At 44.7% G+C, this 15,466-nt stretch overlaps 1 protein-coding gene across 1 annotated transcript; it reads right to left on the reverse strand.

Moving 5' to 3' along the window:
* Positions 1-2,419: 2,419 nt before the first annotated feature.
* MUL1 (mitochondrial E3 ubiquitin protein ligase 1) lies at positions 2,420-8,822 on the reverse strand. The gene is made up of 4 exons (XM_007935656.2): positions 8,703-8,822; positions 4,329-4,416; positions 3,794-3,914; positions 2,420-3,149 (listed from the first exon to the last, which is right to left on the reverse strand). The coding sequence occupies exons 1-4, from the start codon at positions 8,820-8,822 to the stop codon at positions 2,420-2,422; spliced, it is 1,059 nt and encodes a 352-aa protein (XP_007933847.1).
* Between the last annotated feature and the right edge of the window lie 6,644 nt (positions 8,823-15,466).

Consider the following 15,466-nt stretch of genomic DNA (forward strand, 5'->3'; position numbering starts at 1 on the left):
CACTTAATTCACCCTCCAACCAAACTCCAGACCCTCTTGCCCTTTCACAAGGAAAAGGGCACATGCTTTGGAGGCACTGAGAAGAGTCATTCCCATAAGTCACCCTCTCTCTGATCAGCCCCAGGCACCAGTAACACTAGGACCCTAACACCTCAGTAGCTCCTTGGGTAGCATAGTTTGCACCCAGCCACTAATCAAAAGGTTATTGCTTCACATCTACTCAGTGTACCATAAAGGTCTGGCAATCTACTTTCAAAAGATTATAGCCCCCCAAAACCCCATGGAGTATGCTTCAACTCTAACAGGGTCGCCATGAGTCAGAAACAACTCAATGACAACGGGTTTTTTTAACTCACTGGAAAGGACTCAATCTCAGTGAACAGACTCTCACCCCAAGTGTTGCTTGTTCTTCCAGTGTGGCCACCAGTCCTCCTCCACTGACCCAGGGACCAGGCTTTCTCTGGGATGTGCTTTCCCCACAATGGGGATTGTTCAGCCCCACCACCATTGAGCATAAGATAAGGGGATCTGGAAACAGCTTGGAGTTTAAGTTTTGACCTCCCCACTTACTCACTAGGTAAACTCAGCCCAACGAACTGACCCTCTCTGGGCCTCACCTGAGTGGAAGGCATCATGACCTACCCTTCATGGCCAGTGTGAGAACTGACTCAAAGTTTGAAACAGCACATGCTATAATACCTGGTACGCAGTTGGCACTCAGTAGTTAGCTTCCTCCTGGTTGTCCCCCAACCCCTCACCCCATGCCACTGTCAACAGGCAAAATCTCTCTGCCCTGGGGCTCAGGATGTCAGGACAGACTTCTAAAGATGACTGTGGAAAGGCCAGGTGTGGGCTCTGGACTGGCTCTCAAGGACAGCTCCTTTGGGCTGGCCAGAGATGCCTCGCCATGGTGATGGGCACCCCAGCCTCAGCCTTCACACCATCTGAGGGAGACCAAACAAGGGCGAGAGGGTTACTTACGGCCGAGAGAGGAAGCACAGAGTTATAATGCCATCCCAGCAGAAACTCAGTGCTGTAGGGGGCGCATCAGCCTAACCATTTCACTCTTATTAACAAACTGACAGCTAACACTTGGTTCCAAAGAGTTTAATTTGTGCTGTCCACACTGGACACTGCATAGTACAGTGCAGGCCCCTGAGAGTACCCCCTTCCCCCGCACAAAAGAACAAGAGGACCAGGGGATGAATATCCAATATTCAAAGACAGGACAGGGAAGTAAAAAAGAGCTGTGCCTGTGGCCTCTGACTAGTGAGAGGTGGCGACAGGGTTCCCACCCCTCTTGCACTTGTACAAGCTCAAGAAGGGCAGGTAAGGGGATGTGGTCATGTGGGAGGGGTGATGTCATCACACCCATGGGGTGTTAATTCTTCATGGGCAGGGGCTTGGGAAGCAGCCTTGAGAAGGCTCAGCGCTCAGGATGCTGGCGGGCTGCTTTTCCTTGATGAGGGCAGCTGCGTCTGGATTGTGTCCTTTGGGTGGTGAAGCCTGTCCAGCTCATCCTCAGAAGGGGACTTGTGGCACCCGCTAGCCATACAAGTTCCAAATCAGGGCCAGAGGAGTGTGCTCTCGTGGCCATGTCTTGAGGTCAGTCCCCTAGGTCAGTCAAGACAATGGGAGGGCTGCAACCAAGCTGGCCTCTGACTCCAGCTCTGCTGAGGACTATGCGTTGACTGACGCCATTCTCACTGCCCTCTCCAGTGACCGCTCCTTGTCCTGCTGACTGGTGTGACATCCATCTGCTGGAAGGCAGATGTGCTGCATTTCACTCTCCTATGTCCTCTACACACAGGTGCACGTTTGGGGGCCAGCAGTGAGGTGAAAGTGATACAATTCATGTGTCTTGCCTGAAAATTATGAAGGACTTTTTCCTAGGTTATGAGCAAAACTGTAAAAAAAAACTAAGACAGTGCGTCTCCAGAGGCAGGTCTCAAGGCACATACTGCCCTCAGATCCCAAGTATCCCCCCTCTTCTGGTTCAGTCATTCAAGCCAGGGGCCAGGCCGAATTGTCCACAGGAATCACCCGTTCACCAGAAAGGACCAGAGACAGCAATACGGGATCTGAAGATCACTGGCTTTAGCACTTACAAGGGGAGGGGTTTCCAGGCACAAGCACAGTTATCTGGCTCCTGGGAAGGGGCTCCATGCTGTCACAGGCACCCAGGGTGGGTCTTCAATTCTCGTGCTCCGTGTGGAAAAGTTGCCCTCAGGCTGGGAAGGTCTCATTCAGTGGCTGGACATGTGGGATCAGGCAGGTTTCCTCCGTCCTGTCCTCCCACACCTCAGTCACACCTGAAAACTGGCAGTCACCCCCACCACTGCTCTCTGAAAGGTCTCAAGATAAGAATTCCTGGAAAGGGGTAGTTACTTCCAGGCCAGACTGTGAGGCTCCAGGACAGTTAGCTACTGTACAAGGGAACCACGCGGGTGATGTCCTGTCTGCAGATGGGGCATCTCTTGGGCTCTGGCAAGGCGCGGTAGCACTCAGTGCAGGAACAGACGTGCCCGCACTCCAGGAAGACGCAGGACTTCAAGTTGCTCAAACACACGACACAGGCACTCTTCAGACTCTCCCTGTCCTCGGGCGTAGCTTGGCTCAGCAGCTGGGCCTCGTGCTCCTGGAATTCCTCCTCCATTTGCTTGAGACGCAGCCGCTCCTGCCGCAGCAGGTACTGCTTTCGGAGGATGAAGAAGAGGGTGGCACAGGCGGCAAAGCCAAACACTAGCGTCAGGACCTTCCAGAGTCTGACACTTGACTCCTGCCTCTGCAGCAGGCTGTCGAAGTCCTGGCTGCTCAGGTAGTACTGCATGCCCTGCTTGGGGGGCTGGAGGCGGACAGAGCTGTTATCCAGGACCAGTTCACCCACCCCTGTGAGGGTGGCCCCAATCTTCAGCATCTCCTCTGTTTCCTGGATGCCTTTGGGCCGCTCACCACTGATGTAGTGGCCGATGACATCAGTGAAGGATTGGATCGAAGGGTGGAACTTCTCATACACAGTCTCCAGGCCCAGATCCACCGAGTCCAGGGGCTTCAGCACTCGGACGGCCACGTCCACACCATCCTCGAGGGGCACCAGGTCAAAGGGTACCGTGTTGGTTCTCTGATGGATGATCTTTGAATAGTCATTCCTAAAAGAATGAGAGAACTCAGGTAAAAAAAAAAAAAAAAAAAGATTGCAAACACTAAATACCTGGGGCAGAGATGAGATCACCTAAATGTCAGAAAGACAGAATAGAGTCTGAAGGAACAAACAAACAAAACACAAGAGAAATCATTATTATCCAACTGCCTCATAATAGGGAGTCTACATTTTTAGGTCCTCAGGTGGTATCAGTGGGACCACAAATACCATCATAAATGACCTGTCCCACTTATTCCCTTGGCCACTGTAAAACAAATACCCAAAACAAAACCACTAGGATCAGTTGGAGAAATAGTACTCCCTGTAACAGCGTAAAATTGTTTTAATAAACCCATAAATTGATAGCTCTCCAACTTTATTGTGTGTAAGAATCAACAGGGACATCATTAAAATCAGATTCCAGGTCCCCCATCCTAGAAATCTGGATTCTGTAGGTCTGAAAGGAGCGCGGGCACACACGTTCTAAGAAAACGCCTGAGGAAATGCTGACGTAGGAGGACCACACCAGCACAGAGGGGCTAATGCCCAACCTGCTGCAGGTGAAGCTGAAGTCACAGATACCATTCCCAGGATGTCAGCATCTGAAAGGCCAGCTGTGCGTTTTTTGGCCGGAGGAGAAAGAACACTTACCAAAGGTTGGTTGTTCGATTCCAAACCATCTTGTGCTCCTGAAGTGTCAGACGCTGAATCACCCCCTTGCAATTTTCCACAAACTGGCTGTTGAGCGTCTCTTTAACAGACCGCACAGCTCCTAAGTGGAAAAATATTGTGTTATTTCTGAAGAATACCTCTGCCCTCTCCTTTAAGGTTATTTAAATTTTTATTTTTGCTTCAGTTAGTTTAATTAATAAAGATGATGAAAATTTCATCACCATAAGTTACATCTGGGAGACAGTCTGCTAAGCATTTGACATGGATTACATCATTTAAGTCTTACAACAACTCTGTAAGGGTACTATTTTAGAGATGGGGTAACAGCGGTTCAGAAAGGTTTGGTAATTTCCCCAAGACCACACAGCAATAACCCAGGTTTTTCTGACCCTAAAACTCATGTCCTGCTTCACAGCCCTATTGTCACAAAGGACCCATAATATCATTCAAGCACATCTTTATCAAACTTTTAGAAGAAAGGATTGGTTTTCATTTGACTAATAACCAAACATACCTTCAATAACAGCATAAGGCACACATTTTCCTGGTGCTTCCAAAAGAATACTCTTTAGATCTTCACCCAAGTGGATTTTTTTAGCTCCCTAAAAATGCAAACAGTATATTGAATTAACTGCTAGATACTGACATGCTCAATCAAACTTAAAGGGCAAAAAAGAAAAAGCCTGTTCACTTTTCTCATGTTGAGAAAATGAAGAAACTGGGCAGGAAGGAGACCACAGAGACTCAGACTCAATAGCTGTGTCCTATAAGTGTCAAAGCCTAAACAAGCACAGGGCAACGGCTCAGCTTGCTGGCATCACTGGAGAATGGGGATGCCACATCCATTCTTTCTCCAGCTATCTGAAACAAACACTTCTTTCTATTTTAAAAGAAATTATGAAAGGTACTAATCAATTTGCTATCTCCGTACTGAAGAATGAACATAATTTCATAATTTCTTGGTAACACAGGGCAATAGATCCACAGGATTTATGTATAAAGCACCTAATTTAGTGCCAAGTCCATGGCAGGGGCTTGAAGAATGACAGGTACTGTTACCACCACCATCTTTAGGGACTAATACTCTGCATTATTAATAAAGGGATGCCTTTGCTTTATTAGGGCAATCTGTTAACTGGTGCCAGACCCTTCTTCTGCTGCCGCTGTCCTCTAACAAGCCCTCCTTTCCAACCCCTAACAACTCATCCTTTTCAACCTGCTGTGCTTGGGAAACCAGAAAACCAAAACAAATAATCAATAAAATCAACAGAGATTTCCTAAGCATTATGTGCTAGGCACTGTGCTAGGTGCTAGGGATTCAGGGACAAACAAAGGACAGTCCCTGTTTTCCCTACATTCCCATTAACATTAATTAATGTCAGATAATTAATCTCTAAAGAGGTGATGAGGTGCTGAACACACATTTAAGACCACTCTAAGTTTAAGCTAAGAAGCCCTGGTGGTGCTAGGCTGCTAACCAAAAGGCTGGTGGTTCAAACGCATCCAACAGCTCCAGAGAAAGACCTGGCGATCTGCTTCCTTAAAGATTATCACCAAGAAAATCTTATCGGGGCAGTTCCACTTTGTCACATGAGGTCGCTCTAAGTGAAAGATAACAAGTTTAAGTTACTGCTACACAGTAAACACAAGGAGTCAATACAGTAAATGACAAGGAGCAAGGATGAAAGAATCCAGTCAATTAACCACCTACACTGAAAAGATAATAAAAATAACAACTAATACAACTTAGGAGCTCTGGTGGCGTAGTGCCTAAAGCATTTGACTGCTAACCAGAAGGCTGGCAGTTCAAACCCACCAGCCACTCCTCGGAAGGAAGGTTGGGCAATCTACTTCTGTAGTGATATCGCCTCGGAAACCCAAGGAGGGGTTAACTCGACATGAGTCAGGTCTAACTCGACAGTACATAACAACAACAACAATACAATTTACTTATTTATTATGTTTCTCCCTCCACCGGACTGGGAGGGCTAGGACCTTGTCTTGCCTTGTTTACCACTGTACCCCTCGAGCCGAGAACATGGCCTGGCACACAGCACTCAATAAATGTTTGATGAATAAATTAATGAATAAATAAGCACTTAGATATACTATTACCTGGCACTATGCTAAGCACTTTAAAGGCATTTTTTTGCTCCTAACATTCCTATAAGGTAGGCATTATGACAGCATAGTGCCTAAGGCATTTGATTCCTAACCGGAAGGCTGGCGGTTCAAGCCCACCAGCCACTCCTCGGAAGGAAGGTTGGGCAATCTACTTCCGTAGTGATACTGCCTGTCCGACTCAAGGGCACATAACAACAACAACATTTCTATAAGGTAGGCATTATGATTATCTCCTACTTCAAATAAGGAAACTGAGGCTTAGAGAAGTGAAGTGATAGCCCAAAGTCACACAACTAGTAAAGTATCTACCACAGAACGGTGGTTTAGAAGTTATAAAAAGAGAAAGTGTGGTATGGTCAGAAAGACCTTAGTGTGAACTAAGCTTAACAATCATGTTTTGACTTTATGCAACGTAATTTATCTGAGCCTCAGTTTCCAGACCTGTAAAGGAGGGTGAAACACAAGCTTACAGGATTTTTATGCAGATTAAATGAGCCTTACAGTATTAAAGAACCCAGCCCAGGGGCTGGCACGAAAATGCATTCCTATCACTATGATAGGAATTTCACCTGGATCCACAATCAATGCCCATGGAAGCAACAGTTAAGAAATCAGCACATTGCATCGGGCAAATCTGCTGCAAAATACCTCTTTAAAGTGTTAAAAAGCAAAAACACCACTTTAAAGACTAAGATGAGCCTGACCCAAGCCATGGTATTGTCAATTGCCTCATATGCATGTGAAAGCCAGATAATGAATAAGGAAGACCAAAGAATCAATGCATTTGAATTGTAGTGCTAGCAAAGAATATTGAAAATATCATAGACTGCTAGAAGAATGACCATATCTGTGTTGGAAGAAGTACAGCCAGAATGCTCCTTAGAAGAGAGAATAGCCAGACTTTATTTCATGTACTTTGGTCATGTTGTCAAAAGGGACCAGTCCCTGAAGAAGGATATCATGTTTGGTAAAGCAGAGGTCAGTGGAAAAGGGGAAGACCCTTAACAAGATGGACTGACACAGTGGCTGCAACAATGGGCTCGATTATAGCAAGGATCATGAGGATGGCAAGACAAGGCAGTGTTTCGTTCTGTTGTACATAAGGTCACTACCAATGGCACCTAACAACATCACTATTACAGATACCAAAGGATAAGACATGAGCCCTACTCTGGAAGTGGTGTGATCTGATTGAGAAAATAAAATCTAAAATATTAGGAGTTGCACCTCTTTTTCCAGAAAAGGACTATTTCATCCTCATTTGGTTACTGGTTGGCAAAGGTGTTTAAAGTCATGCAAAGATAGTCCCTGGAAAGCTCACCACTTTAGAGAATCCCACATCCAGCCAACTTGATGCCAAACTGACTTCAGAGTCACAAAGTGAAACACGGGCTACACTCACAGCCAAACACTGTTATTTAATTAGGCAAATGAGAGGGCAGCTGGAATCTCACTAGGCTGCCACTCTCACTGCAAATCTAATTGCCTGGGAACTTGGCTCATTCCTGACAGATTTCAAAATTCCCCTCACAGCAGGGATTTCACATATTTGCTTCTAGGCCGTTTCTGAAAACAACGTGATGATACTGTATTTGGCCAGGTGTGGGACTCCATCTTTCATATAAAGGGCAAGCAGGCCCTTGACTGAACATCTACCACTTAGCAACATCAAGTTAGAACCAAGAAGGAATAATAAGACCCTGTCCCTGACCTAAACAGGTCCATCTCTCACAGGCCAGTCAGACATTCACAACAAAGCAATGTGGCTAATTAGAAAAAAATTCTACACTTGGAATCAAAAGACCTAAGTTTCAATTCCAGGCTGCTATCTGTAAGATCTTTCCTGTGTCTCAATTTGCAATCTGGAGGTAATTGTTATTTTACCTAACTCAATGAATCACTAAAAAGAAAAAAAATTAAAATCAAGATGGAAATGTGTTTTGTAAACTGTAAAGTTCAGTTCAAAAAAAGTATTAATTTTAAAACAGCTATCCCGTGAAAAAGACGATTTTGAAGTAACAAGGAGCTGAGTGGGTAAGTAGCTGGGTTTAGTCCAGGGTCTCCCCACTTGCTGTTCCAAGTGCTCTTCCTCTAGATATCTGCATGATCTACTTTCTCATCTCTTCCTGGATTCTGGACTAATGTCGCCTTAGTTAAAACAGCAAATCTCCTTTCTCTAGCATTCCCTTTCCCCTCTTCCATGCATTACTCTATAGCATTTATCACCATTTGTCATATGGAATATCGTGAGCACCAGGCCTTTCATCTGTTCTACTCATTGCTATATCTTCAGTGCCTGGAGCATACTGTTCTTGTTGTTATGTGCCCTGGAGTCAGACCCGACTCATAGCGACGCCTCCTTGGGTTTCCGAGGCAGTATCACTACGGAAGTAGATTGCCCCATCTTCCTTCCGAGGAGTGGCTGGTGGATATGAACCGCCAGCCTTCTGGTTAGCAATCAAGTGCCTTAGGCACTACGCTACCAGAGCATACTAGGTGTTCAATACATATTTGCCGAATAAATTAATGAAATCAAGATTCATTATGAATTATGAGAGAACTTAAGAGAAAATGGGCATAAAATCTTTATCATGAGACCTAAATTCTGCTCCTAGCTCCTCCATTTACTGGTCAGGTGACACTCTCACAGCCTGTTTCCTCCTCCGTAGTTTCTGGATGTGGAGTGGCCCAAGGTGAATCGTGGGCTCATCATTACTGGGCGCAGAGATGACCCGTCTGAGGCCAGTCCAGCCCCAGCACTGACCTTGAGCTCATGGGAGACCTGGGCCTTCTGCCGGTATACGGAGTACAGGATAGCAGTGACGACAGAACTGGTGCCCAGGAGGATGAACTGGCACACCGAGGGCCGTCCTCCGCTCTCCATGACTGAGCCCGGCTCAGGGTCCACGACCCCGCCTCCCACCTCCCTCCACCGGGACCGCACCTGCCTACCCCGAAGGCCCTTCCCGGAAACCTTTAGTCAGTCGCCCGGTGATGACGCGAGGAGACGTCAGAACCGGAAGATGAGGCGGGGCAAAACGGACCGGAAGGCGGGCTTGTGAGGGTGACTGCCCAATGGCCGCGACCTTCTGGGGGGTGGGGTTTCCAGAGCTAAATCTAACCTCCTACCTGCGAGTTGATTCCAAGTCTTAGTGATTCTATAGGCTAGAGTAGAACTGTCCCATAGTGCTTCCAAGACTGTAAATCTTTACGGAAGCTCACTCCCGCTCTCAGTGGAGTGACTAGTGGGTTCAGACTGCCAGCCTTTTGGGTAGCAGTGGAATGCTTTAAGCACTACTCCACCAGAGCTCCAGGGCTAGGTCTAGAGGACAGTTTTCCAGAGCTGATAGATCGCCTGCCCCTCCGTGGCTCTTTGCTCTTCCAACTGAGGCTCACTAGTCATAGGCTACTCGCCTGCGTCGTCCTGGCCTCAGTCCCTCTGGTTCCCTGTAGTTACTAGGCTGTTTGATGTCTCTGCCAGTAGATCGGTAGGAAACAACAGAACTAATGTGTATTAAACATTTATGTGTGCTTGGTATGACACATTTAAGCTTCAGGACAAAGCTTGAGACTTGTGTTTTATTCTGTCCACTTTGTTGTTGTTATGTGCCATCGAGTCGGACCTGACTCATAGCGACCCCTCCTTGGGTTTCCGAAGCAGCATCACTACGGAAGTAGATTGCCCAACCTTCCTTCCGAGGAGTGGCTGCTGGGTTTGAACCGCCAGCCTTTTGGTTGGCAGTCAAGTGCCTTAGGCACTACGCTACCAGAGCTTCTTTCTGTCCACTTTACAGATGAGAAAACTGAGGTCAGAGAGGTTAGATAACTTGCTCAAAATCATACTGCTAGTGAGTGTTAGGAATTTACCCCAGACCAAAGCCATGAGGCTGGCCCAGGCCCAGGCAGTGTTTCCTTTTGCTGTGCATAGGGTCGCTATGAGTCAGAGTTGACTTGTCGGTGCCTAACAACAGCAAAGCCCTTACCGCTACTCCAAGAGAGATTTATATCACCAAAATAGCCCCTTAACCTGCTTAACCACATATAAGCACATATTGTTTATTAAACAATAATTACAGCTACATTTACTGATAACCCATTATATGGCAGGTAGTCCTCCAAAAACACAGGTAAACATCTTTCTGATATCTGCTTTTAGCAAGATCCATCTGACATTGGTAATGATATCTCTCATTCCACTTCCTCTTCTGAATCCAACTTGAATTTCTGGAAGTTCCCTGTCAATGTATTGCTGTGACCGTTTCTGAATTATCTTCATTTAATTCAGATATCTTGTGTGTGCTTTAATGATATTGTTCCAAAATTTTCACATTCTGTTGAATCACCTTTTTTTAGAATGGCCATAAATATGGGTCTCTTCCAGTTGGTTCACCAGGTAGCTGTCCTCCAGGTAGCATTGCATTTGTTTGTTGAAACATCTCAACTGGTATTCTGTCAATTCCTGGAGGCTTGTTGTTTGTTAATGCCTTTAGTGCAGTTTGAGTTTTCTTCCTTCAATATCATTGGTTCTTGATTATATGCTGCCTTCTGAAATGTTGAATGTCAACCAATTCTTTTTGGTACAGTGACTGTGTATTTCTTCCATCTTCCCTTAATGCACTGTTCAATATTTTGCCCATAGAATCCTTCATTAGTGCAACTCAAGGCTTGAATTTTTTTTTTTTTTTTTTTTTCTGTTTCTTCTGCTTGAGAAATGCTGACTGTGTTCTTCCCTTTTGATTTTCTTACTCCAGGTCTTTGCACATTTCATTATAATACTTTACTCTGTCTACTCAAGCCACCCTTTGAAATCTTCTGCTCAGCTATTTTACTTCATCATTTTTTCCATTTGCTTTAGCTACTCTCCATTTGAGAGCAGGTTTCAGAGTCTCTTCTGACATCCATTTTGGTCTTTTCTTCCTTTTCTGTCTTTTTAATGACTTTTTGCTTTCTTCATGTATGGTCTGTCTTTTAGGTGTGCGGATATTATCCTATCACTGACAGTGTTGTACCTTTCAAGGATAGATCTTGCAATGTTCTTTTTGACAGTGAATGTGACTCCATTCCTGGGAATGACAAACTGAAGAGGAATGGAGCGTGTTAGTAGGCACCACTTTGTCTTCCTATACCATTTATCCGCTCTATTTGCTTTATGGTTGGTGCCATTTACAGACTGACTCCTCTGGTTCTCTGTTTTCCATGTTGTAAGCTACTCTTTTAGATTTGAGAATTCTTTTCCTGTACTAGTTTCTAGGTGATGTTTTCACATGTCTTAATCTTAAGTTGTTGTCTTCCACTGATGGTTTTCTATTGGAAGGACTCTCTTTAGCATTTCTTATAGGGTTGGTCTTGTTTTAAATTTTCTTAATTCCTGTTTGACTGGGAATATCCTATTTAACCATTATATTTGAGGGACAGTTTTGCTGGATCTATAATTCTTGATTGGCAATTTTTTTTTTTTCTTTTAAGGTTTTGTATTTGTCATCCCATTGCCTTCTTGCCTTATTGGTTTCCCTTTGCAGGTAATATTTTGTTTTTCTCAAGCTGCTTCCAAGATAATTTCTTTGTCTTTGGTTTTGTAAATTTTGTTATGTTTGGAAAACATAATGTTTTGTTATGTTTTGGAAAATTATGATCTATCTTGGTGACTTTCTCTTGGGGTGTATTCTGTATGGGGTTCATTGGGCTTCTTGGATGGATATCTTTTCATCTTTCATGATATTAGGGAATTTTTTGGCTAGCAAGTCTTTAAAAATTTTCTCTGTGGTGTTACTTTTCCACCCCTTCCCCCTCTCATTCTAGGAGCTCTGGTGGTGTAGTGCCTAAGGCATTTGACTGCTAACCAGAAGGCTGGAAGTTCAAACCCACCAGCCACTCCTTGGAAGGAAGACTGGGCAACCTACTTCTGTAGCTGCTATCTCGGAAACCCAAGGAGGGTTCATTATGAGTCGGATTCAACTCGATAGCAGTGAATTGAGTTTTCCTTTCTTTCTGAAATTCCAATCAGGTTATTAGTTCTTTTGATATCATCCCATATAACTCTTAGGTTTTCTTCATTCCTGTTCATTCTTTTTCTGATTTTTCCTCATACAAACTGTTGTCAAGGGATTTATATTCTAGCTGGGATATGCATTCTTTAGGCAGTTCAATTCTACTCTTTCATCCTTCCAATGTGTTATCTATCTCCATAATTTTAGCATTTATCTTCTGGATTTCTAATTGCTGCTTCAGTATGATTTCCAATTGTCTATTGATTTTATCATTTTGTTCTTGTATGATTTTCCTTAAGGGTATTGTCTGTCTTCCTTGCTTATGTTTATAGTTTCCTTGAGCTCTTGGTAGGAGATATATAGATACATGAACCCCTTATCAGGTAGTTGTATTACCTGTTCTTCCTTGGGGAGATTTCCTAGTCCTTTATTTTTGTCACTTGCTTCAGCTATCTTGTCCTGTTTTTTTGTTTGTTTGTTTGAACTGAAGTTGTCTGTAGTCTTCCAGACATTTTGAAGTTGTTGTCTTTATTTGTTGATTATGTGTTGCTCTGTTTCATCCTGGTTTTTTGTTTTGTTTTGTTTCAATATATCCAGATGTGTGGAGCAGGTGTGCTTCTTTGGTTGTTAGCTTGGCAGCACTGAGACACTCCCCAGCTATCTCTGGATTGGTGGAATAACTGTGAGGGTGGGTCTCTGTTTGTTGTCATGAGGAGCCGCAGTTGGGATGAGCAGGTGTTGTCCACTGTCTGTCATTGATCTAGTGGTGCAGGAGCTGGTAGTGGTGCTCATCTGTTGGGTGAGGTGGTTGGTGCTGTACATATGGCTGACTAGTGGAGAGTTAATATCCTCCTCCTGTCATATAGGGCAAGGGATAAAAAGGAGAAGAAGAGAAAAAGAAGAAAAAAGATAGGGTAAAAATGAAAGATAAAAAAATACAGAAAAAGAAAAAGGGGGGTAGTTGAGATGAAAGATTGGTAAAATGTAAGAACATGAAGAAGAAGAAGGAGAAATGAACAAGTAAAAAGGGAGGAAAAATTGGGGAAAAGGAGAGAGGAAAACAAGGAAACTGAGGAGAAGGGACTTTTGTAGTTATGGTCAGCCAGCAGCCCTGAGAGCAGGTGGTATGGCAGAAATTGCTCCACCAGGGCATATGCCCACAGAGGTGAAAGGAGCCTGGTGTGAGTGGGCTCATCCAATGGAGGTGCTGCAGGTGTGTGCCTCTTGTGTTCAGTGTGAGAAAGATCAGCCAATGACACAAATGCAGGAAGGGAGAGCTGCAGTCACTGGGTCTGTTTGGACTGGGTTGCTATGGGTGACTATAGGATTTCCTTGGCCACTGGCTTGGTGGTGGCAGGGAGAGGTTTTGCCTCTATTTTCAGGGCAGCTGTACTTTTTGGAATAGAGAGTGGCTAGCCAGTCGTGATTCACTGGTGTGGGTCTGGCACCCCTCTGGGCACACAGCTGTTTATCCATCTCCTGGCTTACCCAGACTCTAGTGAAATACCACGCTGATACTATCTTCTCCAACCACTCCAACACAGGCCTCTCCATTTGCAGAGGAGGGAGGTGCCTGGTGTGAGTGGGTCCCCTAAGAGAGGAGGCCATAGAGGTTTGCCTCTTGTGTTCAGAGTGATAAAAGTCTCTCAGGTCCTTAGGCACCCAGGGGGTGAGCTTCAGCCCTGATTCAGTCAGCTAGAGGTGGAGGTGTTCAGGGATTGGGGCACATGAGAATGGGGTTTCTCTAGTCCGCTGAGTCTGTGGTGGAGGAAAGAGTATTTACATACCCTCTGTGCAGGGAAGGTGTGCATTTGTTATATCAGAGAGCATATCCCTCCAACCTTGATTCACTGGTGTGGGTGTGGCTCCCTTCTGGGCACACACAACCATTTATCCAGCTCCTGCCTAGATTCAATCGTGCAAGAGATTGGTCCTGAGCCCAGTTTCTTTAACAGCCCCAACACAGTCCTTTTGCCAGTCCAAAAGCCTAACATCTGCCAGTGGTGAATTATTTTTTCCCTTTCCCACTCCCTTTTTTCTCCATGGCTGCCTCTGCCACTGTAAGTCTGACCTACTTACCTGCACATTTTTCTCCCAGCTCCCGCACATCTTTTGCTCACCTTGAATCCTGCCAATCTGCCTACACACTGTTGTTACCACCGTGTGGATTCCAGGAAGTTTATTTTATTTTTTTCCCCTCCTTGTCAGTGTCTGATGCCTCTGTATTCAAAATGGACACTTTTCGGCCAGTTGTGGCCTCTTCTCTCCTCAGTCACTGACCTTGCTCCATTTTCCTGCCCAATCAGCACTTAGTCTAATTTTTTATTTTCTCATTTGATGCCCAGCATTCCAGGATCATTATTTATATCTGTTTCACTTGGTTTTCCTGGGTCTCTGTTGTAGAGGGATTGGGCAGAGTGCCTAATATAGTAGACCATATGAATGTCCAATTCAAAATGGCTAATACCAGTCCATTTCATTTCACTTATGTCTAGGATATTCATCTTCAAGCATTTCATTTCATTTTCCAACAACTTCCAATTTTCCTAGATTCATACTTTGTACATTTCACATTCCAATTATTAATGGATGTTTGCAACTGTTTCTTCTCATTTTGAAATTTGAGCCAGATTCAGAAGAGGATGTTGTCTTAGGCTGAGTTCTCTAGGTAAGCAAAGCCAGAAAAGCTCATATATAGAAAGAGAGAATTTTATCTTAGGAAAATAGCTCACCCAGTTATACAGGCTAGCAAGTCCCAAGTTCCTGGATCAAACATCAAGCTGAAGGCTCTTCCCAATTCACACAGCTGCAGGGGCTGACGAACTCAAGATAGGCAGGCTGTATACCAGATGTTAACTTTAGCGGGTGATGGATTCAAGATCAGCAGGCAGAATGGTGGATTATTGGCTCACAGGCTAGTTGTAGGCAGCACAGTAGGATCCAGATCCACAGAAGGTCCTCAAAATTTCCCAGTACACACATATATACATACATACATATACATATGTGGAAGCTCTAGTGGCATAGTGCCTAAGGCACTTGACTGCTAACCAGAAGGTTGGTGGTTCATACCCACCAGCCACTCCTCAGAAAGAAGGTTGGGCAATCTACTTCCATAGTGATACTGTCTCAGAAACCCAAGGAGGGGTTGCTATGAGCCGGAGACAACTCACAGGCACATAACAACATATACATATACACATGCATATATACATATATATGTATGTATGTATGTATGTATGTATGTATATGAAGCAGGAGCTCTGGTAGCATAGTGCCTAAGGCACTTGACTGCTAACCACAAGGCTGGCAGTTCAAACCCACCAGCCACTCCTCAGAAGAAAGATGGGGCAATCTACTTCCGTAGTGATACTGGCTCACAAACCCAAGGAGGGATCGCTATGAGTCAGGTCCAACTTGACGGCACATAACAACAATATATATGAAGCAGCCCCCCCCCCCAAAGAAACTGCCTTTCAACTGATTGGCTGCTTAAAGAATATACATCAGATCTCATCATGGGAACAACCACACCACAAAT

Source organism: Orycteropus afer, unplaced genomic scaffold, assembly GCF_000298275.1.
Source record: "Orycteropus afer afer isolate SDZICR_OR568_19922 unplaced genomic scaffold, OryAfe1.0 scaffold00031, whole genome shotgun sequence".
NCBI classification, from domain to species: domain Eukaryota; kingdom Metazoa; phylum Chordata; class Mammalia; order Tubulidentata; family Orycteropodidae; genus Orycteropus; species Orycteropus afer.

Coding starts and splice junctions, on each gene's coding strand:
- MUL1 (XM_007935656.2), bottom strand. CDS start 8,822: ATGGAGAGCGGAGGACGGCCCTCGGTGTGCCAGTTCATCCTCCTGGGC. Junction 4,417..8,702: donor AGGTCTCCCATGAGCTCAAG/GTCAGTGCTGGG, acceptor TTGCATTTTTAG/GGAGCTAAAAAAATCCACTT. Junction 3,150..3,793: donor AATCGAACAACCAACCTTTG/GTAAGTGTTCTT, acceptor TCATTCTTTTAG/GAATGACTATTCAAAGATCA.